Source organism: Nicotiana attenuata, chromosome 10 (genome assembly GCF_001879085.1).
Source record: "Nicotiana attenuata strain UT chromosome 10, NIATTr2, whole genome shotgun sequence".
Taxonomy (NCBI): Eukaryota; Viridiplantae; Streptophyta; class Magnoliopsida; order Solanales; family Solanaceae; genus Nicotiana; species Nicotiana attenuata.
This window is the reverse complement of record NC_031998.1, coordinates 21848763-21873438: the sequence shown is the minus strand read 5'-3', so window position 1 is coordinate 21873438 and position 24676 is coordinate 21848763. Positions and strand designations below refer to the sequence as shown.

The 24676-nt window shown below is 34.6% G+C and overlaps 2 protein-coding genes across 2 annotated transcripts; one reads left to right on the top strand and one right to left on the bottom strand.

Moving 5' to 3' along the window:
* On the top strand, positions 7761 to 13641 carry LOC109233142 (aminoacyl tRNA synthase complex-interacting multifunctional protein 1). The gene is made up of 3 exons (XM_019398919.1): positions 7761 to 8307; positions 11742 to 11948; positions 13107 to 13641. The coding sequence occupies exons 1-3, from the start codon at positions 7837 to 7839 to the stop codon at positions 13248 to 13250; spliced, it is 822 nt and encodes a 273-aa protein (XP_019254464.1). The 5' UTR covers positions 7761 to 7836; the 3' UTR covers positions 13251 to 13641.
* LOC109233141 (Golgi to ER traffic protein 4 homolog) lies at positions 14079 to 22883 on the bottom strand. Its single transcript, XM_019398918.1, has 12 exons — positions 22726 to 22883; positions 22506 to 22585; positions 22348 to 22426; positions 21365 to 21446; positions 19208 to 19364; positions 18282 to 18372; positions 17956 to 18039; positions 17644 to 17690; positions 16852 to 16980; positions 16461 to 16545; positions 16220 to 16300; positions 14079 to 14450 (listed from the first exon to the last, which is right to left on the bottom strand). Exons 1-12 carry the CDS (start codon positions 22771 to 22773, stop codon positions 14433 to 14435), a joined length of 981 nt encoding a protein of 326 aa, XP_019254463.1. The 5' UTR covers positions 22774 to 22883; the 3' UTR covers positions 14079 to 14432.

Genomic DNA, 24676 nt, shown 5'->3' with positions numbered 1-24676 from the left:
TTCAAACAAGTGTGAAACTGGCAAGATCACATACAGAAGTATCCCAGAACACATTGGCTAAACGGACTTAAGAGAGTCCAAATTATTCAAATTAGGCATAAGCATGTCTCAAAACTGGCAACATTAAGTGAAATTAAATGCTAAAGAGACCTAAACGAGTGTGAAGTTAACAGAGTTGCACAAAAAAGGTAGCCTAGAAACACATTAAGTCATGCATTTCAGAAGTGAGAATATATGCAAATCACAGGCACATGAGAACGAAATTGCAAAGCCAAGTGTCTTATCAATTAAACGGACAGTAAGAAAGAATAAAAATTCCACAAGAACCCAGAATCTTAATGCGTTAAAGTTCCCAAGAGCTTCAAAGGAACCCCGGGCAATACTTCCACTAAGAAAAGGTTGAATAATAGAATCCCAGTGGCCTTGGCTTCCAGCCGGCCAAGAAATAAAGCACAGAACAAGAGAATGAGGGAATAACAGAACAATAGCTTCAAAATTTTTAGTGAAAATCTGGCGATTCAGGTCTGTCCATAAGAGGAATGGAGAGGGGTTTATATAATAGTAGAAATCCGGCAAACAAACAAGGAAATACTGTAAAATCAACATAAATAAGGAAACAATATCGTGCAAAATCAATAAAAGTCAGATTACAGAAAAATTAAGTGAACCCTAGTTGACAAAAATCGGAAATTGGCCGGAGATCTTGGCTAATCGAACCCATATAGCCTTACCATGATGCATATGGATGAGATATCGTCCAGATTTTGAAGGGTAATTCTAATCTCCCTTGTTTCGGAGATTTACACTTGCCAAAATAGAGCAAGTACTTATGTAGTACCAAAATCGGGTAAGAAACGACGAGACCGAGCATAAATGGAAAAGGAATCATTGAGTGATTCTATGTTGAGGTCGGATTTTGGATAGAACAAGAGAGACGGCTGCTAGGGTTTGAGAGGAGAGGAGAAGTTAGGATTTAGGGGCGGCGTCTTAGGAGGAATGGGTTAGGGTTTGGGTTATGGAGATATAAGGAGATGTGTTGGTTTATTATGGGCCGTTGATCATTTGAGATCAACGGCCAGGATCAACGAGGAAGTGGGGCGGGTTATTTAAAAGGGGTCCGACCGGGTAGGGTATGGTTTGGGCTTGGGGTTATTGGGCTAATTTTGGTCCGAAAATTGGCTCAAAGTTCAAGCCAGCTTTTTAAATATACATAATTTATCAAAATAATTTATAAAAATATTTTTTATGCACTAAAGTGATTTAAAATAATAATTTAGAATTCTAAAAATATAAAATGCTACTTTGACACATGTAATATAATAAAGAGCATTTGTGTATGAATATAGGCTATTGCTGCAAAATTGTGCAAATAACTTTAAAAATGCTAATGTAATTATATGAAATGAAGTAAAATATTTGAAACATATATTATAGGTGCAAATAATAATTTTAGGTAACTAAGTCATCACAAAAAGTAATTTGAAGGAGTAATTGATAATTATTCAAGTAATTTAAATGCAGGAAAATCAATTTAAAAGATCTAAAAATCATGAAAAATTATAGAAGATGCTCGTATAGTCTTGTAAGCCAAATAATTATGCAAAAAATGATGTTTTGAAAGTATATATACTATTTGAGAAAATATGAGGACAAAATTGGGTATCAACAAGTACAGTGCACACTTTTAAGTGTGGGGTGGGGACTGTCTTTGAATTATTAGTAGTAGTATGTTAGTAAAAATATTAACTTCTTATTTTTATTTCATAGTTATGTAGTATTTTAATAATAGTTTTAGTAGCTTAATTTTATTTATTTTTTGAATACGAAAAATAAAAAAAATCGAAAAAAAAAGAGTAAAAAGTTTTTGGGCTTTGCCCAACGATGGATCTCCTAGACAGTTTTCTTGATGGATTAAAGTCTAACCAAAAATCCAAAAAAATTGAAAAAAATAATCCAAAAATATGTCTTTTGTTATTTTTAGGTAGTAATAATCCCCCGTGATTTTTCTTTGCGCCAGTACCCTACAAAAAGGAACGTTTTCTCTCCCCTCTATTCTTTTTCATGGGATGTAGTTTGAACCGCGTAGTAGTAATCTTTTAAGAGTAGATTAGAATTTAGGGAATAAATGGATGAAGAAAGATGAGATTCCTAGGCACCTTGACTTGTTTGATAGTAGTATATTTAGGCTTTGGCATGTGTAGTATCTTCCCTACGATTTTGAAATTATTGATGATGTCTTGCTTAGTTGGATAGCATATTTTGTGACGCCTATGTATCATTTACTTAACTTGTGTTCACTTTGTGCTTAATGCTTAATATCTCGTGGCTTCGTGAATGATTGCATCAGTTTGAGAGTTGGAATATGACCGTCCTTAGTGAGTTGTGTGCCATGTGTGGTGAGGTTTTTGTGTAGTCCATGTATGGTACTTGTGTCTAGAACTTGCCCGGTATGTGAGTCGGAGCGAAATTTTAGGTGATGCTCAGTTTGAAAAATAATTTTAGGCTTTCTTTCATCTTTTTTTTCTGAGCTTTATTGCTTACCATGAATAAAATTTATCCCTAGTTAACCTTTTTGAGCCTATGGACTTTTATTTGGCACCCACATTATAAGCGTATACCTTTTTTGTTCTTAATTAATATTGTTTTGATCCTTTTACCTCTTAAAGCACTTTAATTGTGAAATGAGCGCTAAAAGAAGTAGAATGGACTAAGTGTGGGGTGACTTTTGAGTGGAACCATTGAAAGGAAGAAAGGTACACTTGTTTTGTAAAAAAATATGCCACTAGTAGAAAGTGCAAAAGAAGAAAAAATAGTTGAAAAAACGAAAAATAAAAATAAAAATATATAGATGAATAAATATCTTATTTTGCTAGTGGAGTGTAAATGACGATAGTGCTTAAAGAATGAGGAAACATTTTTGGGGGTGATTTTATTTGTGAAATTGAAGAATTTGCGCTTAAAGTTAATTATGTGATGTGTTAAAGTGCTTAGGAGGGTTAGTCGCTATTCCTAAATATATCATATCCGTCCTTTAGCCCACATTACGTCCATGAAAAGTCCTAACTAATTTTAGATCGAGCGAGCTTACATTAGAGATTTATATTAAAGGCAAGCTTATGGTACCAATTGCATGCATTTGACTTCTTTGTGAGAGTGAGAGATTTCTTTTATATACAAGTGATTCCTTAAACTATATTTGATCATGAGATTTGGATGTGTGGATTAAACTTACTCTCTTCGCTTTTGTTATGAGGGCACATGTTTTCACGAGGGATAGGTAACATTATTAGACTTCTCTAGGATTTTGGGTGTTCAAGCCATGAGTGAATTGGGACATTGAGTTGGTTTTTGAGGCTAGGATTGTTGTGAGCATGTTGTCTTTGTTTGAATATTTTTGAAGAATGATATAAGTAAAGGGAAGTGTATGTGATTGCATATGCTAGATTTTAATTGTTGTTATCAACCCTGGTCATTGGTGTAGAGTGCTCAAAGATAGAGTAGTTTGTTAGTTGACTCGAGGATGAGCAATGTTTAAGTGTGGGGTGTTGATATTCGGCTTAAAGTATACATATTTTTATGTATATTGTCTCGCATTGTGCTCATGTCTCGTAGATTTTGGATGTATAATATAATGATTTGTGCTAATTTGTAGTATTTCTATATGTAGGAATCATTCAGATGCAATTTGGGACGAAAGTGTGCGAATTAGAGCAAATGCGAAGAAAAGGCAAAAGTGCATATTGAGCTCCATAGGCGGCGTGGGGCGCTACCTGTGGCCTAGTTTCCAGAAGCATAAAATATCCAGCGCCCCACGCTACTCTGGGCGCTGATGACGGGAACTTGTGCTATATCGCCCGGGACAAGGTTATTTTGGTCCTACACGCTCCTAACTCATATAAAAGGGGTCCTAAAGCCTATTTTGAAAAGGGAGAATGTTTTTTAAAGGAACTTTTGACCAGAGGAGCACGTTTTTAAGAGGAAAACACAAGCACAGAGCCGCCGTGGAGGCCGGAATTCATCATATTCCATCTTTCTTCCGCCAAACTTAGTAATTTTTATGTTTCTTTGTATGATTTGTTGTTTTTTCTACCATGTCTATGTGGAGCTAAACTTCACGTTCTAGGGTTGTGGTTCTTTCATGAATATTGTTATTCAAATATTAATTTTGGCTTCTTAGTATATCGTATTGGTTTATTTATTCAATCCTGCGCTTAATTATTTAATTGCTTAATCACCAATTGAATACTATCTACAAATCTAGAATTGAACTCGAAAGTGAAAATTCTAGGTTGCACATAGGATTGAGTAGAGCAAGTTCTTGAATCCGGGCATCGGGGAATGAATTCGCGATTAGGATAGAAATATACCTAATTGCATTGCTTGGTTGATGTATAGGAATTATAAATGTGTCCTTGTTGATTCTAACTCCATAGACATATAGGCGTTAGGTTGGTTGAATAGGCAAGTAAGAACTCGGCAGATTCTTATGACCAATATTAACCCTGTCAACCAATAAACTAGATAAATTAGTTAGTCAATTCAATTGAAGAATACAATAGGAATGTTAGATAGCCCATAACTCTAGATCGTTTTCACTACATTGAATCATAAAAACCTGCTTTTCCCTTGTTCAGAGTTCACTATTTATTTTCCTTTATTTTATTAGCTTAGAATCAAATATTTCTAGGTTTAATTCTTGTTTAGATAATTAGGATAGTCTTTTTTAGTTAATAGTTAATCACAAGTCCTCGTGGGTTCGACATCCGACTTCTAGTCACTTTATTACTTGACGATCGCGTATACTTGTGTGTGCGTATAGCCGCAACATTTCAGTTTTGCCAGGTCTTTCGAATTTTTCGGGTTTTTTTTGTTATATAAATATTATTTCAATCTTACTTTGTTAAAGTATAGATAAAGTTTTGATAAATGAATATATTCTTAGTAAAAATTGAAAAAATAACTAATATATGATCTATTAAAATATTCTTATGAGAGAATTATTTTTAGCAAATATGATAGTTATTTTCTCAGTCGTCTAACAATAATTTTTCATTGATGTACGCTTTCAAGTATAACCGCATTTACTAATTAAACATAAAAATTATGTAATACCTAAATAATAATATATTATATTTAATTTTAAATGATCGAATACCATTTCAAATTTGAGAAAGATATAAGCAATCTTGACATATAAATATGGAAGAACAAAGAGATGATTGATGCATTTCAATAACACTTGATAAGAAAGTGATACAATCCATTATTTAAGGTAAATAAAAATGAATGAATGTCATAGTTCTATTAAATATTACATCCTATGAGAGGATCCCAAATATTTCTAGACATTTTAAAGGAAATTCAATATAAAGTCTTAAAAAAATATATAAAAATTATATATTTATATGTCGGTTTGGTTCGAGTTTTCTTACCGAACACTAAACTAAATCAAATGAAATCTAATCGGGTCTTTTAGTCAATTTGGCTTTGCTTTTTGATTTGGTACGTGTTTCGGTTCTGTTTGAAACATCCCTAATTTGTGTGTGTTTGTGTATATGCACATAACTGTCATGCCCTGATTCTCTAGCACGGTAAATGGCACCAAATGCCAAGAAGTCATCGTGACTAGAATGGATCTACTGCGTTATGACCCTTTTTATTTTTTTTTATTTTTTTTTACATATGAGAGATTTACTTTACATGTAAAGATATGTATTTTACACATGAGATCTAAAAACGTTATTTTCTTAATTTGAAATTGTAAAGGGATATGATGCACAAATCACACCAATTTTTAGGTCCGAAATTCTACAATTTATGTCTTTTCGAAATTTTCAAACTTCTTTAACGTGTTCGTTCATAATAATTCACTTGCTTATGATAATTCTAAAAAGAAATTAAACAATCAATGTATTCAAGTATAAAAGATACTCCCTCCGGTCCAAAATAAGTGATTTTTTGATGTTTTCACACAGATTAAGAAATCCACCTTTTAGCATTAATTAGCAATAGAATTGACCATATTAACCTTTACTATTTCATATAAACACTCCTAACACATATTTCAACATTATTTACTCCAAGGACAATGTAGGAAAAAAATAATTAATTCATTCTTGAAATCTGAAAAAATCACTTATTTTGGACCACAAGAAAAAGGCCAAAAAATCACTTATTTTGAACCGGAGAAAGTAACTCTTTACTCTTGTTTTGTTTTAAAACATTGAAGTGAAAATTGAGGCTGTAGAAATAATCCTAAATCTTGTTTGTTTAGTTGAATTCGAGCACGAGTCAGTAATAAATCTTACTTTGGCATTAAGAAAGTCCTTGATTTTGACTTTATCAGTAGTGAGGATTTGGGTTCTGTCATCTGTGGACTGATCCATTTTCGAACTTTATTGGGTGAATTACTCCCTAAGTTCGTTTGTGTTTTACTCCGTTTTGACTGGACGTATAGAGTTAGACAATAGGACAAAGTGAAAAGTCACGACAATCGGGCGCCATACGTCACTTACATATTATTTGATTTTTTCAGTCCAAAATTTTCACGGTATTAGCCAGTTTTTCGGACTGGTACAATCAAAAATAGTCAGCGTTTATCAAATCAATGAAAATAGCCACCGTTTTGCTGCAATGAGACCGGTCTAGCATATATACGTGAGTTCGTGCTACTGTGTATGAACTCCAGCATATTATGCTGGACCGGTATATTTTGCTGGCTCCAGTATAATATACTGGAGACTGGAGCACTGGTGCTCCAAACTCCAGTATATTATACTGGACCATTATACTTGCTGGAACTCCAGTATATTATGCTGGAGTTCTAGTGTACTTATGCTGGAACTCCATCATATTATGCTGGAGTTCCAGCATACTATCCTGGAACTCCAGTATAATATGTGGGAGTTCAAGTATACTTATGCTGGAACTCCAGCATAATATACTGGAGTATTTTTCAGGTTTTGAACAATGTTTTTGCTCAGATTTATCTTTACATAAAAAGTGGCTAAATTTCGATTACTTTTGAAATTGGGCTATTTTTGAACGACCAGTTGTAAATCTGGCTATTTTTAAAAATCACCCGATTTTTCATGAAACTAGTATATGTCAACCAACAATATAAAAGAGTGACCTACATATTTGAAGGTTCTTTACACAAATAGCCAGTGTAATTTACTGTTTATTTTTTCTAGCTAGTATACATAGTTTATATAATAATTATACATAATTATACATATAGCATATATTCGCTAGCTATTTTAAATTAAACTCTAGGCGGATGTTTAAGTTGATTCTCTAGAATACCTCTAGCTATGTCAGATTATCAGAGGACTATTAATGCTCCAGTTTACAAAATAGGGACGAGTTTGAGTAAATCTCAAACTTAAGGGACTACTTCGAACCTTTTCTCCAGTTTTTATCCTAAACTCAGAAGTCCAAACCAACTCACTACAAAAGTCAACATTTTTTCGTAACCAAATATCATATTTTGTTATGTTCTCTGTAACAACAATTTCCTATAATAGACAAAAATATTCGGAATAAACGAGACTGTTATAGATAAGTTTGACTGTATATACGATTATACATATATTATAATCGAGAAATTAAAACCGAAATAATGTATAGAATCGCATCGCACTAGCTATGTCAGATCGTCATAGGACTATTAATGCTCCAACTCACAAAATAGGGATGAGTTTGAGTAAATCTAAAACTTAAAGGGACTATTTTGAACCTTTTCTCCAGTTTTTATCCTAAACTCAAAAGTCCAAAACCCAAACTCATCACTCTTCTTCCCACTTTCTTCCTCTGAAAAAAATTGAGTGCAAAGCGATGAATGCAATGGGAATAGGAGCAGCTAATTGGTTAAAGGGAAGTGGCACATTATTACTTTCTTGCCGCACAAATTCAATTACTGCTATTGCTTCACGCTCAAGGCCAAGTTATTGTTCCTCCTCCTTATTGCACCATAAAAATAATAATACCATTTTCAGCACCAATTGTCACAAAATTGGTCACTGGAACAATCATAACACAAAATTATGCTTCAATTTCTACTATACGGCCCCATCAAATGTGAGTGCAACAGAAAAAGATTCTTTGTTAGAGGAAGATGAGGAGACGAAGCTGAGGAAGATTAAGGATGCGGCTAATACATTGGACATTAGGGTTGGGCGAATACTTAAGGCCTGGAGGCACGAGGAGGCTGATTCGCTTTATGTTGAAGAGGTTGATGTTGGTGAGGCTGAGCCCAGAATTATATGTAGTGGGCTTGTTAAATATGTGCCTCTTGACCATCTTCAGGTACCTGTCCTTATGATGCATCTATTTCTTTACAACGTGTTTGGATGGTTGTTACATATTGTTTCATAGTGTATCGTATTGTATTGGATTATACTGTATCGTTTGATAAGTACAATATTTGCCGTTGTTTCATGATGTCACGTACCGGCAATATGAAGAATAAACTTGCAGTATTACAAAGAAAAATTATGGTACAGGTTAGAATTATTATATAAAAAGGTAGGGTAAAGAATTATTTAACAGTAATAAAGGGCAAGATGAGAGAAAAAAATAAGTTTACGACGCGACCGCACCAAATCGGTCGTTACATAAAGTGGCACTTTTCATCGTTACGTAATGACGAATTTAATGATACGATATATTTTCTAGTTTTGGACAATTTTTGTCAACAAACATTTTCAGTTTTGTATTTTTGAGTACTTTAATTAAGAATATTAGAGTCTATGGCTCTATACACTAGCTAGTACGGAATAAACCGAAGTTACCGAACCGACTAAACTGAAACCGAAAGGAGAAAAACTGAACCATACCGAATTTAATTAGGTACGGTATTGGTATAAGATTTTAAGAAACCGAATACCGAAAATACCGAACCGAAATGTCTAAATACCGTACCGTACCGACCGACGAACACCCCTACTTTAGACCATAGGTTAGTTTGGTGAGGTTGGCAAAATAATGCTTCTAAACTATCTTTTGATTGGTTCTTCCAATAATATAGAATAAAATTTAAGTAATAATCAAAACAAACATTGTATTTAATGTAACAATACGATACAATACAATAGGTAACAACTATCCAAACAAGTTGTTAGTAGTTTTAAGTTCTGCGCATTGATAGTATAAAGATTTTTCAACACTATTAGCTAAAAATTGGCCAGTAATAATAGGTAATTCTTTCTATCAAGCATAATATGATAACCTGATAAATAGAGTGAGAACTCACTATAAACAATTAACTTACAATGATAGTGTAAAAAAGAATTTAAAGTGTCGGGGTTGTTCGGTTGCTGGTTAGTTATGCAAGGTTCAATTATGCAGGAATTAGTAAGGCAGGGATTAGTTGTTCCATCTTCTACCCTGCATAAAATAACACATAATTTGACTGATAACTTATACATGTTTTATTTATGTGGGATTGTAAAATGATAATCTAACAGCTCGGTGTGCTAAATTTTATACGAAGCAACTAAAAAGCTACCAGATATGGTATTAACTATGCTAGTTTTAATACATGAATAACTCCCTTTCTAAACCAGCAACCAAACGATCCCTTAATGTATATAATTTTTATCCTATTCCCTAACCCCGTTTAGATAGTTGTATAAGGCAAAATAATTTCCCCTTGAATTCTACATAATTAATACTATGTGAAAATCTGCATTGCTCATGTAATAAAACATTATTTGGTTTCTTGTGTAAAACTATGTGTGCTAATCTACTATCTTCTTTTCAGTATTAAACTCGTCATAACTAGTACTAGTGTAACTTATGTTGGAATTTATGTTTTATTTTATATGACATGGAATGTCGAATAAGAATATGTTTATCAACAATACCTAAATAAGCAATGGTGGAGCCAGGAACTTATATAAGGGGATTAAAAGAAAAATACTAGAATGTCAAAATTGTGATTCGAACTTGTGATCTGAATTACCACAACACTAGAATTTTCTCTTATATTAAGGGGATTCAGTAGTTTATTTATTTTTACCCTATTTGCACAGCATAATTTTCGATAAAAGAGGACTCTATTAACCCCCTTGAACCCTTCCCTCTTTACTAGCTCCGCCGCTGTGGATAAGAGTATTTTTAAAGACAAATGGCCTTAAAGTAGGCAATCCCTGCATTACAATCCATTTATTGTAATTCATCGTATTACAATCACTATATTACTATTCGTCTGCATTATTACACGCCACATAACAGTCCCTGTATCATCTGCCTGCATAACAAGTCTGTGAACCAAATCGGCCCGGTGTTTTAGCTGGCAACCGGAACTGAAATCTTCATTTTGTTACTCTTATGCCTCAACCACTCAGCCATTGCCTAGGGACGATGTTACTCTTCAGTTATTCCTTATTCTGCATCTCTTACTCCAGCAAATATTCCTTTGTACCAAAGCTTTTAGATGAGCCCTTAAACGGAATCTTCATTTTTGCAAACTTAAGCAAAACATTGTTTCGTGATTCTGAATATCTGATGCTCTCTTATTTACATGACAGCAAGTTACCTTGACATGGAAAATGGTCCACTTATCCTCCTTGAGATGACTAGCTCACAATAAGCCATCCACTCTGAATCTTGTCTAAAGATGAAAGCACTTGCTTCTATAGTTGCTATTTTTACCACATGGCTGGTTCCAAAGATACCGTGACTATCCGTTTTCCATTCCGTTGCCTACTCGGTGACAGCTAACTAGCTAACGGTGCAACCTGGCTGCTATCATCTGGCTTACAGAAGTTCCCAAGAGAAGTTTCTTGTCAGCTAACCCTTCTCAAATGTAGTTATTCAATATTCCTCTACGAAGTATTGCTCATGATTTTGTCTGTCTTTTGCATACTTCAACAATTAATAACTTAATAGACTGCATAACTGCTCCATGCAAAGTCTAACATTATCTAAGACTGCAAAAGTGTCCTTGATAAAGTTATTCTGACCTTTCATGGTGCCCTTTCTCAAATTACTTCCTTCCAGATAGTCTCGTTTCAGGTTGCGTCTGTCTATTAACTTGTATGCTTAGCTGTATGAGGAAAAACAATAATTTCCTTATATAATGATAAGGAAAAACAATTTCCACTTATATTTATGGCAAAGTAGGAGCATACGATATTTATGCTCCAGCTTGAGGGGGAGTGTTAAATATGGCAAAAATCTATACTATGTAAATATGGAAAGATTCTCATTAGGTAATTAGGAAATTTTCTAGCAATGTAATTACTGGCCTATAATCTTTTTTCTTTATTTGTAATTCTTGTAAAGGTTATTTGAACCCCAATGGCTTGAGGTTATAATCAAGCAACCTATTCTCCAATTCTTTTCTTCTTTTGGTGTTTTCACAGAGGCATCTCAAAAGGGTTGGACTTTGGATCTTTGTAGATCCTAGTGGATAGGTTTAAATGTAATCACTTGGTTCAAGTATAATAGGAGCACTTTTCTGGTCAAACTGGAAAATACTAGAACTTTATATGTCAGTTTTTTTCTTGGGACCACTCATTTATGATTGTTTGGTTCAGTCTTTTCTCTTTCCTTAATTAATAATATGCTAGTTTTTGGCATATCTTAAGAATAACAAAACTTGCTAATGGTATGTGCATTATAGTGACTCTGTTTCTAACACTCCTAAGCTTCTAAAGTCCATCAATAGTGGCCTGTTTAAGATTCTTACACTTCGTAATTTGAAGAAAGCATTTGATGCATGCTGCAACATGCAGGAAAGGAATGTGATTGTTCTTGCAAATTTAAAGCCGAGGAATATGCGTGGTGTCAAGTCAAATGGAATGCTGATGGCAGCATCTGATGCATCTCATGAGAATGTGGAGCTTCTTGAGCCGCCTGAAGGCTCAGTACCTGGGGAAAGGATATGGTTTGGTTCTGCTGATGAAAAGGAGAATCTCCCTGAGGTGGCTACGCCCAACCAGGTAAAATCTCCATTGTAAAGTTTGATTGCCTATAAGAGGTGGTGCACTAGCCTAAAAGCCAAGAGGCTTCTGTGTGTTATTTTATTAACTTGAAGCAACTAGTCTATGCTATGAGGTTAGTGAGTTGCGGAGGGGAGGGACGTGCTTTCATTGTTTCCTCTATTATCGCTCATTTGACTTGAGGAAATAGGTCACAGTCCAGATTAAGTTTTTGACTGTATATAGGTTACATGCACTTATGATTCAGGTTTTAAAGAATAATTGTGTTTACAGGCGTGTCAAACTCGGAAGGAAATCTTTTGTTTGCAGAAGTTACACTGACCTCACTTCTTAGTGTTTCTGGACCATCAGGAAAGAACTGTTATGCCAAATGGTTTTCTCCCCTTGTATTAAACTAATGTTTTCAGGATAAGCTCTTTGTTTCACCTGCTCTGTTTTAACTAAAGATATCCAATATGTTGTTGGAACTTGGGAAGACAGAAAAGAAATAGTAGGTTTATACCCATTTCTCTCTGCTGCATATGTCCTATGCTTTATATAATCCTGTTCTTCCATCTGTTACTAGACGCCCTCTTTCCCATAACTGTATTTGCAAAATTACAAAAGCGCGGCCTATCATGCGTTTCATGGAGTCTGTCTTACAGATGCTTATCCCACAGTTTCTAAATCTTTATACTACCTATTTACCTCTTCATTTTTTTGGTGTGAAAACCCTTGTGTGCCTTGAAGATCTGCTGTTTCCTGAATTCGGAATTGGAGGGAATTATGTTTAAATCTGTTGAGATGGATATCTGTTGATTTCATGGAGAAGCATTTAGAATTTGCACCTTAAGTCTTTGTTACCATCTCAAAAAAAAAAAAAAAAAAAATTGCACCTTTAGTCTTCTTCTCGAGTTGCTAAGAATAGGGTAGTGTTTTCCAGAAAGAGCTAAGTAGCTTGTCTATAGGTTTCTTAATAGCACTTTTTATTAAAAGCTTTATAGTATATTGCACAGGAGTAAGCACGGGAAATTACGTACTCCTATCGTGTTTGCTTGCTTCTCCTTTTGTAAAAGAAAGTGTTGTGCTCATCCCTATACTTACTTTTTTGTTGGATGAGGAGGGCGGGGGGTAGTTTATTTTCCTTTTGGGCTGACGATGTTCTTCAACTGTATACAGGTAGCGAAAAAAAAGATTTGGGAGCTAGTACAACCACATCTAAAAACAGATGGCGCTTGTGCTGCTACACTAGGAATGCATTCTATGCGAACTTCAACGGGTGTGGTGGTCAGCGGATCTCTTAAGGATGCTACGATATCATAATTATATCCTAAATTTTATGCAGTTTTCTTAAGTTCCTGCAGATTATGTTCCATCTGCCATTCATTGTTATCATCTGATCTTAAGGTTCATGGTCTTCTTTACTAGATAAACCTCTGTGGAAAAGTTTCCTTTGGATCTTATGGCGAATCTTTTCCTCCCTTTCAAAAAGAACAGAGAAGTTGGAATCCTTTGTTACACTCCCCGTTTGAAGAGTGAATTTGCTAGAGAAGGTTGAGAAAATTTAGACCTTTTCCTTTGGTTGAGAGAGAATGAGAAGTAAAATTTTTGGGTTATCCTTGTTTTGGAAAGAAAACTTGTGGGCTCAACAGAGATATTTCTCTTCTTTTCCGTTCAACCAATTTGCATGCCAAGTGAAGAAAATTTTTAATCATATTTTCAAGGCTTGTCGAGAACTAGTATGGCAAATGAACGGTTGCACAATATTATACAAATAGCATTATATATCTGACATTAGCAGAAACAACTTATCCACTCCCATTGTTTGACCACTCAGTCTTTAATCAATAAGCATTCCCACCTCAACTTTATTAATTTGGCATGAAACACCGATGTGCATAAGTAGGTTCTTTTCCCAGAGTAGCTTCTTCCCCTAATTGAAGCCACCACAAATAAACAGATCTCGGGTAGCTCTTGATCACTAAATAAAAGAAGCCAAGAGCTGCCAGCATTGATGCTTCAATGACTGTGTGCGCGCCCGTGCAGGTACATTTTCGGATGACATTATAGTAGATGTTTTAACCAATTAGACAACACAATGTCCGTCAAAACTCTCAGTCAGACGCTGAACTTTCGCCAGCTACTATTCTATATCCCAAACACACCAAAAGATATAATATTATTAACTCAGAGGTTTCATCTATTGTACAATAGCAATGTATGGGAAAAAGAACAGTAAATATAGGATTTTAAATAGAAATATTTGCGGAATCACAAATTGCTAACAAGAAAAGGGAAGCTTGAGCAATCAGTGAAAATTCAAAACCGCATTCTGCAACATTATGTTATAGCGCCAGACCGAGCATGAATAGTTAAGGCAAGCACATCAGTTTAACTGCAGCGGATCAATCCATGGACAACTTGGATTGGTGTTGAATGAACCAACTTGTCTCTCATGACACTATTTAGATGGAGATCATTTGAAGAAAGACTCTTTTCCCTGTCCTATTCGCCTCCCATCATCTGCAAAACAGTAAGTGTTATTTTGCAAAAACTGAAGGAAGAAAAACAAGATTTTTTTTTTTTTAAAATGAACACCAGAAACTGTTAAAAGAAAAGAAAACACTTGTTTTAGTTTGCAAGAAAACCCCCTATACTCTCACTATATACACATAACTACCTTGAAGTTACAGAATGTGTGAATTTATTTTCCATCTAACTAGTGTCAAGTGCATTTTACCTGTAGAAACTAACTCTACAAAGCTTGTTTGAATGAACAGCTGGAAGGGTAAGAACTTAAGTAATGTGATCACTTACAGCAAATAGGTCAAACTAAATTGAGTGGTTTCTGGTTCTTCACTAACTACATGGATTAAAGATTTTGTGTGAGCCACAATGAACCTAATTCAGTAGCGAGAATGAAAACAACTCAGACATCTAGCTAGTGGTTGGACTCAGGTCATTATAAATGGTTTTAAAGTGAGAATGGATAACAGCACGAAGCAAGGCTCCTGGGGTCTAAGTGCTACAACCTGCTTGTGCCGTGTTAGAATCATCTTACTGGGACTAAGTGCAATATCGTGAACAGCGAGATGCACATTGTCCAGGCACCTAGAATCTCATTTCACCTAGAACTGATTAAAAAAGGGGCTTTTTACATTTTTGTTCCAACGAAAGAAATTAATTGCAGGCGCTAGCCAACATATACATTGATTATGTATATTTATATTATATGTATATTTGTGTATATTATATTTATATTTGTATATTATATACAAAACATATACGTTTTCTGGCTATTACTTTGGAGGGCGGCCCAATAAGGTAATTATCCCTAAAAAGAATATCTCACTTCACCTAGTAATCCCAGGTTGAACCAGCAGGAGTGTGAGACCAACATCTAACTTTATGGGGGAGTAACTGCTAGATTGTTAGCAATGGGAGCCATCTCGGGAGCTACATCTAGAATCTCATATCACCTACATGTAGATTGAACCTAACAAATACCGAGGCTTTCATGAAAAACATGCGATCCCACTTCCCCAGTGAATAAGAATGATTCCAAGTGCTTTTATACGGTTTTAGGTTCATTAATAATAAGTTTGTCTTTTTGGAAATGAGGAGAAAATCGGTTTAGGGAGTGAAGAGGGAACCAACAACTTGATTGTCGACTAGTTGACCCCTGGACTTATATCTAAGCCACCTTAGCTGTTGATAAAAACATATTTCCCTACCATTCCACCAGTATGATAATGAAAATGACCTAACCACTTCAAATTAAGAAATTCCTCTCTTTATTCTCCCGAACATAATATGGCAAGTTACAGGATAACAATTGAGAAAGTTGATACACACACACATACATTACATCAAGTTGATATCAATTTACGAAAGCATTAATACAAGCACGCTTAAGCCTCCCTAAATTCTAGCTAGTCATCTATGCAAGCCCGAATTTCCTGTTTATACCAAAGATACAAGGTAGACAAAGGAAAAAGTTGCTGATCATATTGAAAGAGCTTCCTGATTCGTCATAGGATCAGTGGCTCTGGTGGAAGATAGATTTTGATGTTCATACTGGCAATTAAAGCATGCTTCTTGTTATTGGACAAAATAACTGTTTCATTTTCCTCTGTAACTTTTGGGAGATTACCCGTATATGTTCTAATTTGCAAGCACCCCTAGAGGATGGGTTCTCACAGTTAAAAGAACACAAGAGGATAGGTGTAATTAACCCTTTGCTTTTTGTAAGTAAACTCTTAAATTGCAAAAAGTTGATAATATTATAGTACCTTAAAGATATCTCCAAACATGCCTTGAAGAGGATTTTTACGCTGTACGCCATAGAACTTCTTTGCAATTTCATCTAGCAACTAAACCACAGAACAGCAAAAAATGTGAATTAGGAGGAAAACCAGCACTCTCACCTGACAGTGAACAGTGTTATTAATAAGCACAAGAAAAACTACAAAAACAATCATTTATCATAAAGAATGAATGAAAGCACATGACTTTCATATACAAAGCGCTTACCTCATTTAATAGAGGATCTCTATCTATACTAGACTTGTAGCTCTGTCTCAACATGTTAAAGAGAGGTAAAGCATCTCTCTGCAACCTGAAATACAAATTAAGTTGTAACATAGTCAATTAATTGGACATAAATGAAGTAAAAAACATGTGGATGAGCACAAGGCCTCGAGGCTTGGGCAGAATATACCAACTTTGCAAAACCTGACAATAGGGAGGGCGGGGCGGGGAGGAGGAGGGATATTTGTTGAATTCTTGAAAATGGACAGCTTAATAACGTAATAGTCAAGGAAAATGAGAAAGAGGCTTCAGCAACAGCATATGAAATATGAAAATAAAATTTTACTTTTAACACATCAAAAGAAATGTATTCAGAAAACATATTAAGACTTACGTCAGCAAAAGGTAGTTGACAAACTGCATTAATTCTGACTGAGGAAATCCAAGATGCTTCGCCTCCATTTCCTTTTCCACCTCTTCCATGAGCTTGTTCGCATCTCTAAGGTTTCCTAGAGACAAGTACCTGCCAAAAGAGAATGAAAAAATGCAACTATAAACTCAACCTACAGTTAGAAACTAAATGGCATAAAGAAGATTCTTAATTGAAACATCAGACAAATAGAAAATTTAAACAGCTAAAAAAACATATTCTAGTTTATGGCTCTCATCATGGCCTTTTACGGTCATATAAAAATTGATAGGCATATGCATAAGAAGAATGTTTCAAGATGAAAATATAGATAAATTTGTGTCCAAGTGCATTTCTTAAGAAGCCTTGTCACCACGTTCCACCTAGCTTGCATTCTGGTAGCCCATTTTTGTTCCATATAATTGGACTTAAATGAACAAACTGAAAGTCAGTAACTCTGGTTCAAAATATGCACAAAGATTGAATTTCAAACCTCTTATCAGAAACTTAAGCATTGTCTGAGAGATATGTAAGTATGTTTCCAGAAATATTACACTGAAAGGGGCAATAATATGCAGAGCTACAGGTGTGCAAATGCTCGGAAAACTGCAAGTATTTACTGACCTGGTAGTGACTGTTAAAGTGTAAAATAGTCTCTCTTTTTTTAAATAGTTTACTGAAATATAATGCTCCTAATATAGACCAGCACAAATGGGATAAACTCGGTAGAACAGTAACTGAATGCAAGGCACTTAATCATATTATAACTCTGCTTACATCAAAATTGCCCGGGCAATAGCCAAATCATCCTCTCCTGGATAGCACTGCATGTTAAATTGTATGAATTATATCAAATTTCAATCTGTCATTGAGCATCATTAAGTGAATAGCCACAAACAACTTCATGAAATTGTTGCTGTGCAAAAGCAATAAACCCAACAATGGAAAAAAGAGAAACCCTCTTTCCTCGGGAAGCTCTAAATAAACAGGAAAGAGATATGGAGAAAATGGCGATCCAGCTTCTGGACCTTGTAATATCTGCTGCTCATAGCATCGTGTTAGCAAAAACATAGCAGAACAAGTGCTTACCTTGCCCATGAAATTTATGATAGTTGAAGCAAATTTCTTCAGATTCCTTCCTCTAACAAAATGAAAAGATACTTTAACCATGTCCTGCAAATCAAGAAGAATATAAGGAGGTCTACTGCAATTCCAATGATTTGCTAAACCAACTTGAAATTTAGTTCCGCTAATTGCCATCTATCAGAAGCCCCTATCTTTTTCTAATGTCAAATAGCAAAGTACTGCGAGGAAACAATAAGACCACTACTGGTCAAGATACTGCAGTCATGACATGCAAATATATTAGAGCTACTAAAAGCATGTCAATGCATCAAGCTTTTTGGAGAACATACCACTTCAGTAGATTGAGAATATATATAATCTGCCAGCATCTCATGCAACTCTGGAGATCCATACCTATGTGCACCAAATTCTGCTGACCACCTATAAAAGAATAGCATTTTGTCATCGGAAAAGATACTAATATAAATGAGGTTATAGAACATATTTAGAAGAGGACAACATGTCCTCGCTTAATAAAACAACCAAGATAATCTTCTCCGAGAAGTCTTAATCGTGTATGAGCTCTTAAAAGGAGACTGGCATAGCTGTTACTAACCCTTGACAGAAATTGCCACTGGAAAAGATTGCAAGATGAGGTAATCTTTACTGTTTCACACGCAGTAACAAAGAGGCGAAGAGAGTATTTGAAAATGTCTTGCTGGAAGATTGCACTGTGGAGTGGATCCTCCAGAGATGTCTGCAGAATGGACAGTCCAAGTGTTGAAAGGGACTCTGAAATTGAAGGTTTGAATTCTAGGGAACAAATTGCTACTTTTTTTTTTCTTCCAAAAAAAACGAAGACCGAATAAGTTTTGAAGAAAGGTATGGAAGCGTGAGGCCTTTCTTTGATGGATCAATGGTCTTCCAAATAGGATGCCCAGGACTAAGTTTTGAAGAAAAGTATGGACGGGTCTAAATTTAAGATTACCCAACACTCAACAGATTGTTTAAAACGTCCAGCGCTCCTTCTGAAGATCTAAGTAACATTTAGCTAAGTTTTTTATTTTTTCTTCTATCAAATGTCCAATAAGTATGGTACAAATTAACTAAAACCCAAGTCGTTAAAAGCAAACTCGATAGCAAATCAATGCGAGTATAATATACATAGTCAACAGCAACAGAATTCAAGCAGCTAAAATGATATGTTTTTAAGGAATTATACAAATAAAAGAAATATGGAGGAATTTGTGGAAGGACCAGAGAGAGAGTATCTAACTTGATAGAGGCTTTTAAAAAGGAAGAACAACATTCTACTCGGGTTTTGGCAGCCGCAATGGCTTCAGAAAGTTTTTGCATATCATCATCATCAGCGAGGTCCAAATTTTGTGGCACTGAAGGTCGAGGAAACTTCTCGTAGATTTTCCTGACACGGTCTAAGGAGAATTGCATTATAATCAAGTCAAGACTAAAACTACTCATTAAGCATCAATAACAGAAAAAGACAAGCAGTATAGCTGAAGTTACACTTTATGATACAGCAATGAAGTCGCATAAGGATCTAATACATGCTGGTTAAGTTTCAGGACATTTTGGTATCTTTTTCCTAGTCTAGTCCCCCCACCCACCCCAAGTAAACAGCTATAATATGTTGCCAAAGGAGGACTAATTAACGATTATTTAATTTTTCACACTCCCTCTGTGTCAAGGTGATTATGTTACTTTGACTTTATAGAGTTATCAAGAGAAGAAATAAAATACATAATGGGTGAACACATAGGTCCACATGCTATGTTTGGATCTTTTAGAAACGGATAGGGAAAGCTCGTATAAAGAACAATAGATATAGGTCCCTAAACTTTTAATGAAATATTATTCATTTGAAGTTGTTTATTATCTTTTTATAAATCAAAATGCATTCATTAATTGTACAAAGCCAGTCTAGAAATTACTTTCATAATAATCAAAGGTTAAGCCTTTTTTGACTATCCTGGCCTCCCTTCTCACAATACAATAGGTGTATCATCTACTTTGATCAGTGTGTTTATAATTGGGTATCCTCTCTTAATGCAAAAGGACTTTCTTTTTATAATTTTGGCGCCAAGAGAAAGAGAAAACATGAATATTCATTCTGAAAAGGGGGACGTACCACTTAATTAGCTTTTTTTCTCAATATCCCTTTCTGCATATTAGATTTTGGAACTAAAAAAGTTGTAATATTTTAACTTTGTATTGTATCATTAATTTCAATAAGTTGGAAAGGCGAATGATTTGCGTACATATTCTTTCTAGTTCTTTTGCTGGGCATTTTATGTCAATTTTGTGCTAATACATGCTGCTAAACAGAATAACTGCCAGGTTAAAAGTATTCTCAGTAAAATCTTCTAAATTTCACTAATAAATACTTGAAACTTTTTTTTTTTGAACATGTTAAGATGTTTCTTTGAGAAGTATAGCAATCTATGAGTAAAATAAGTGAAAAAGGGAAATCAATCCCGTAGACAAGAGGCGTAGAATACAGAACTATGATCTAGAGTACAGTTGATTCCTGTAGACAAGGGTATATAACAAGGCTCTAGAGAGTAGAACTATAGTTCCCATCTATAAAATCGACCAGATCATATTAACTTGTTGGGATGTCATGTACACCAAACATTTATTAAATTCCTCAATATGATGAATGGTCCTCCCTTTCCTCCAAGCATCTTTGGTTTCTTTCCCTACATATGGTCCAACACACTCCTTGAGGTACTTAGTTCCAGGTTTTCCCCTCTGATTTCCATATCCTCTAAACTTCCAAGCCCCAAGAACGATTTGACACTGCTTGACATCATTCACTTCAACCAAAAAACTGATAACGGGATTCCAAAGATTGGCAGCAATCTTACTGTCGTCTTTAGGTGGTGGATGTCCTCTCCCATTTCCTTCTCCTCAAGTTCTCATCAAGAAGTATTACATTGCATATGCAGCTGTTCACATGAACGAATTATCTTTCTTAGGTGCTCACTTTTCCTATCACCTTTTAATGGGAAGTTCCCCGTATTACTTCTCGCCAAGAGATTATAAAAGTAAATCAAAAAATTTCCGACTACTTTGCAGACATAAATATATCATTATTATATGAAATATATAAAAGGGTAAGTAAATCATCCAGCTCCTCCCACCCCAACAATTTATGGCTCTTCTAAATTGAATGTTGCAAAACATTTCCGCCATTTCCCATTTGGCAATCTCCCCATAATAGCTTCCTGATTTAAGGAGCTGTAGAACTAGAAATAAGTTGGAAAATTCCTGAACTTTTTTTGGGATATTCATGTATACCAAATATTAAAAAGTGTGATAAAACAAGGGTCGCACAATTCTCAGCTTGACAAATTATAAAGTGCATGGGATAGGAAAATTTACCAGATGGTAAAAAACATAAGAGCAGACATACCAAGAGTTTCTTCGTTATAAGGAACTTCTCCTTTTACAAGAGTTTCAACAAACAACAATGCAAGCTCTGACCCACAGGTGACCTGCAAAATGTCAAAATCTTCTATCATCAATAAATAAGTAAAAGACGTTTTTGCTTAGTCTTCAAATAAGAATCAAGATTATTTTGAATTTCAAGTTTCAAGTATATTTTAATGACATTACCAACTCCACCAAGTCTACATTTTTCATGTGCTTACTTAAGTTTGAATCATGAAGCAATCCAAATTACATAGTACAACTTAGTTGCAAGTGGTAAGTTTATCTGCTGAATTGTCCACAATACATATAAGCTATCTTCCTACTGGGAATACGTCAGGAAAATTGAAAAAAAGTGTAAACAACCCCCCCCCCCCACCCCACCCCCCTAAAAAAAAAAAAATTATAACACTTTTTTTCATTTTAGAACAACAATAACATAATCAGTGTATTCCAACGAGTGGGTCTGGGGAGGGTAGTGTGTACGCAGACCTTACCCCTACCTTGTGGAGGTAGAGAAGTTGTTTCCAGTCGACCATCAGCTATTTTTTCCATTTTAGAACATCCCAAAATATTGACAATGTTTCATTGTATACAACTTTCACAACCTCCAAGATTCAAGTTTATAAATTATTCAATCTTTAAACTTCGATACAATGTCTTTTGTATCAAACTAACTTTTCAACCATCACTAAAATACTTCCTTCTACTATTACTAATTTTTTTTGTTTCACAATAATATCCGGCCAACTTGTGTGCACCTCGACTATTCCACCACCTACTACCTCCCACTAGCATAGGTACCAAGTATCTTTGTCCACCGGCCAAGACTTAGGTAGAACCTTCTACTAGCACTAATATAACATATTACTCAAATTAGCATCTTAAACGCTGGGGCTCAGTCAAATACAATCAAATAAAATTGAGAAGGTTATGCAATTTCCATAGGAGTGAATAGATTATAACCTGTCCATTCTCCAATTGTAAGCAAGCACCACACTGAAGAATATCCAAAGCTTCAGAATACCTCTCAGCAGACACATATCTAAAAGCAAAGCATATTAACTGAATTCAAGATTAACCCTTTTAGAGTTGAGGCCAAATTATCAAAAGGGATTGCTTACCTAGCACTAATAGACTTGAACATCTGTTGAGCTCCATAGTAATTTCCTTGTTTTACTACTTTTTCCAACTTGTCAATATTCTGCAAAATTATAAATCGTGTAAATCTGACATCCTTATGCAAGAAAAAATTGCCATAGATTTATAGTAAAGGGTTAATTCAGATTTAGAAGAAAACAAATTGATGAATCTGGAAACTGAAGAAGTAGAGTTAAATGGCACCTCCTGAGCTGGAGGCAGTGTCGCACGTTTGGCTCTCTCTCGAGACATCTTCTTTTTCTTTTTCTTCTTCTGTCAAAGACGAGATGACCAGTACAAAGAATCGGAGTTCTTAATGATATCTGAAAAAATAAAACTGCAGTTCAATTGGAATACTATTGAATTGATTTTTTTGTGGAATATGATTTGTTGTATTAATAAGAGATACGCGACGTATAATTTGAAATATAATCTGTTTAATTTATTCAAATAAAAGATTTTCTATGTAAGTTAATTTTTCTCATTTTAGTTGATTAAGTCTAATGTATTATTACTTTAATTTAATTATCAATTCACATTTTATTTATAATAAAATAGTATAAATTTTTGGATTAACTTATGTGGGTGTCCATAATCCATTACATGATATATATAGGTGTATGACATGTTTGGGAGGAATAGGTGTTCTAGTAATATTAATATTTCAAATTCACCTATTCCGGGACATAGGTATATTTCTTTACAATCATTTTACAAAAGGATAGTTACCTGTTGGGTAAATTTTTAATATTTAGAACTTGTTTCTAGATGTATTTACATGGAATTCTAAAACGCGTAGAGAGAATTTCATTTTATTTTTAACAGAAAATGCAGTTATTGCCATCCGAAAACTTTAGTTGGCTAAGGAGAAAAGGTATTTGTTGGCATACCATTTGTGGACGCGGGAAAGAGTCCATAGAATGTTATGCCTTGATAGCAACAAAGCCAACTAGCATAACCGATTCGGTGATCGGTGGGATGCCGTAGCTTTAAGAGATAGGGGCGGAGACTTGTTGGGACTCTTTAGTACCTGGCTAATTATCGCTATACATAGCTCGAACTTACAACATAGAAGGGAGTGATCAGCCCATTTTTATAGGACAAGTCGAGATCATCTTACTTAGAAGCTGCTTTTCGAATTCTGCGATACATCAAAACCTCACCGGGAAGAGGTTGATTCTTGTCCACGTCATCCTCTCTTCAGCTGTCTTGTTATCATTATACTGATATTATTAAGACAGTAGATATCAAGTCTCCTATCTATTATTGAAGTTGTAAAGTCTCATATCAATTCCACGTGGATAAAAACACTTTGACCCAACTTGTAAAGTTGTAACGTTACATATGAAGTCTGTACTTGATTAACTTTTCTTGAATTTGATTTCCGTATTGAGCGTAATTTATATGCTTTTTTGAAAAATTATAAAGTATGATTTTCAAGACTTATTATAACTTAAGGAAAAATAGACTTATCACCACTTTAATTTGAGAATTAAAAATTTAAATGATAAACAAATACAGAGTTTTAGAAAAAATGGATATCCAAAATTGACCCGTTTAAAGGTACAACATTAAGGAACTCCATCTTGTGTTGTTTTTCAGTACCAACAATTATACTGATGAAAAGAAAGTTTCGTAGGCATTTACTTGGCTCATCGATTTTGCAATTTGATAAATATAGGACTAATATTTGATTAAAAATACGGTACAATAACAACAACAATAACAAAGACCCAATATAAATAAAAAGGCATAAAGTTTGTGAAAACCTATGTCTACGTACTTATCAATCTGCGTGTCTGCATTAGTTATAAAATTAAGTTTATCGCAGTTTCATTCAAGTGGGTATGTATCAGATTTTTTAATGTGGTTTGCTATTCAAATAATCGTATTATTGAAAATAATACGATTATAACTAAGGGGCTACTAGTAGAGAATATACACAAAATACACACAGGAACGGCTCAAAATAAGACCTGGGCAGATTGGTTTAATTAATATTGGGGTCGAAGATATATATATGTGTTGGTTTGATTTTAATATCTATACATACTGTGTTTTCGTTATTATATTATCAGCATATTAATTTATATTTTATAATGAAAACCAATTTTTTTCTTCTTATATCTCAGTTCAATCATTAAAGAACGTGAAA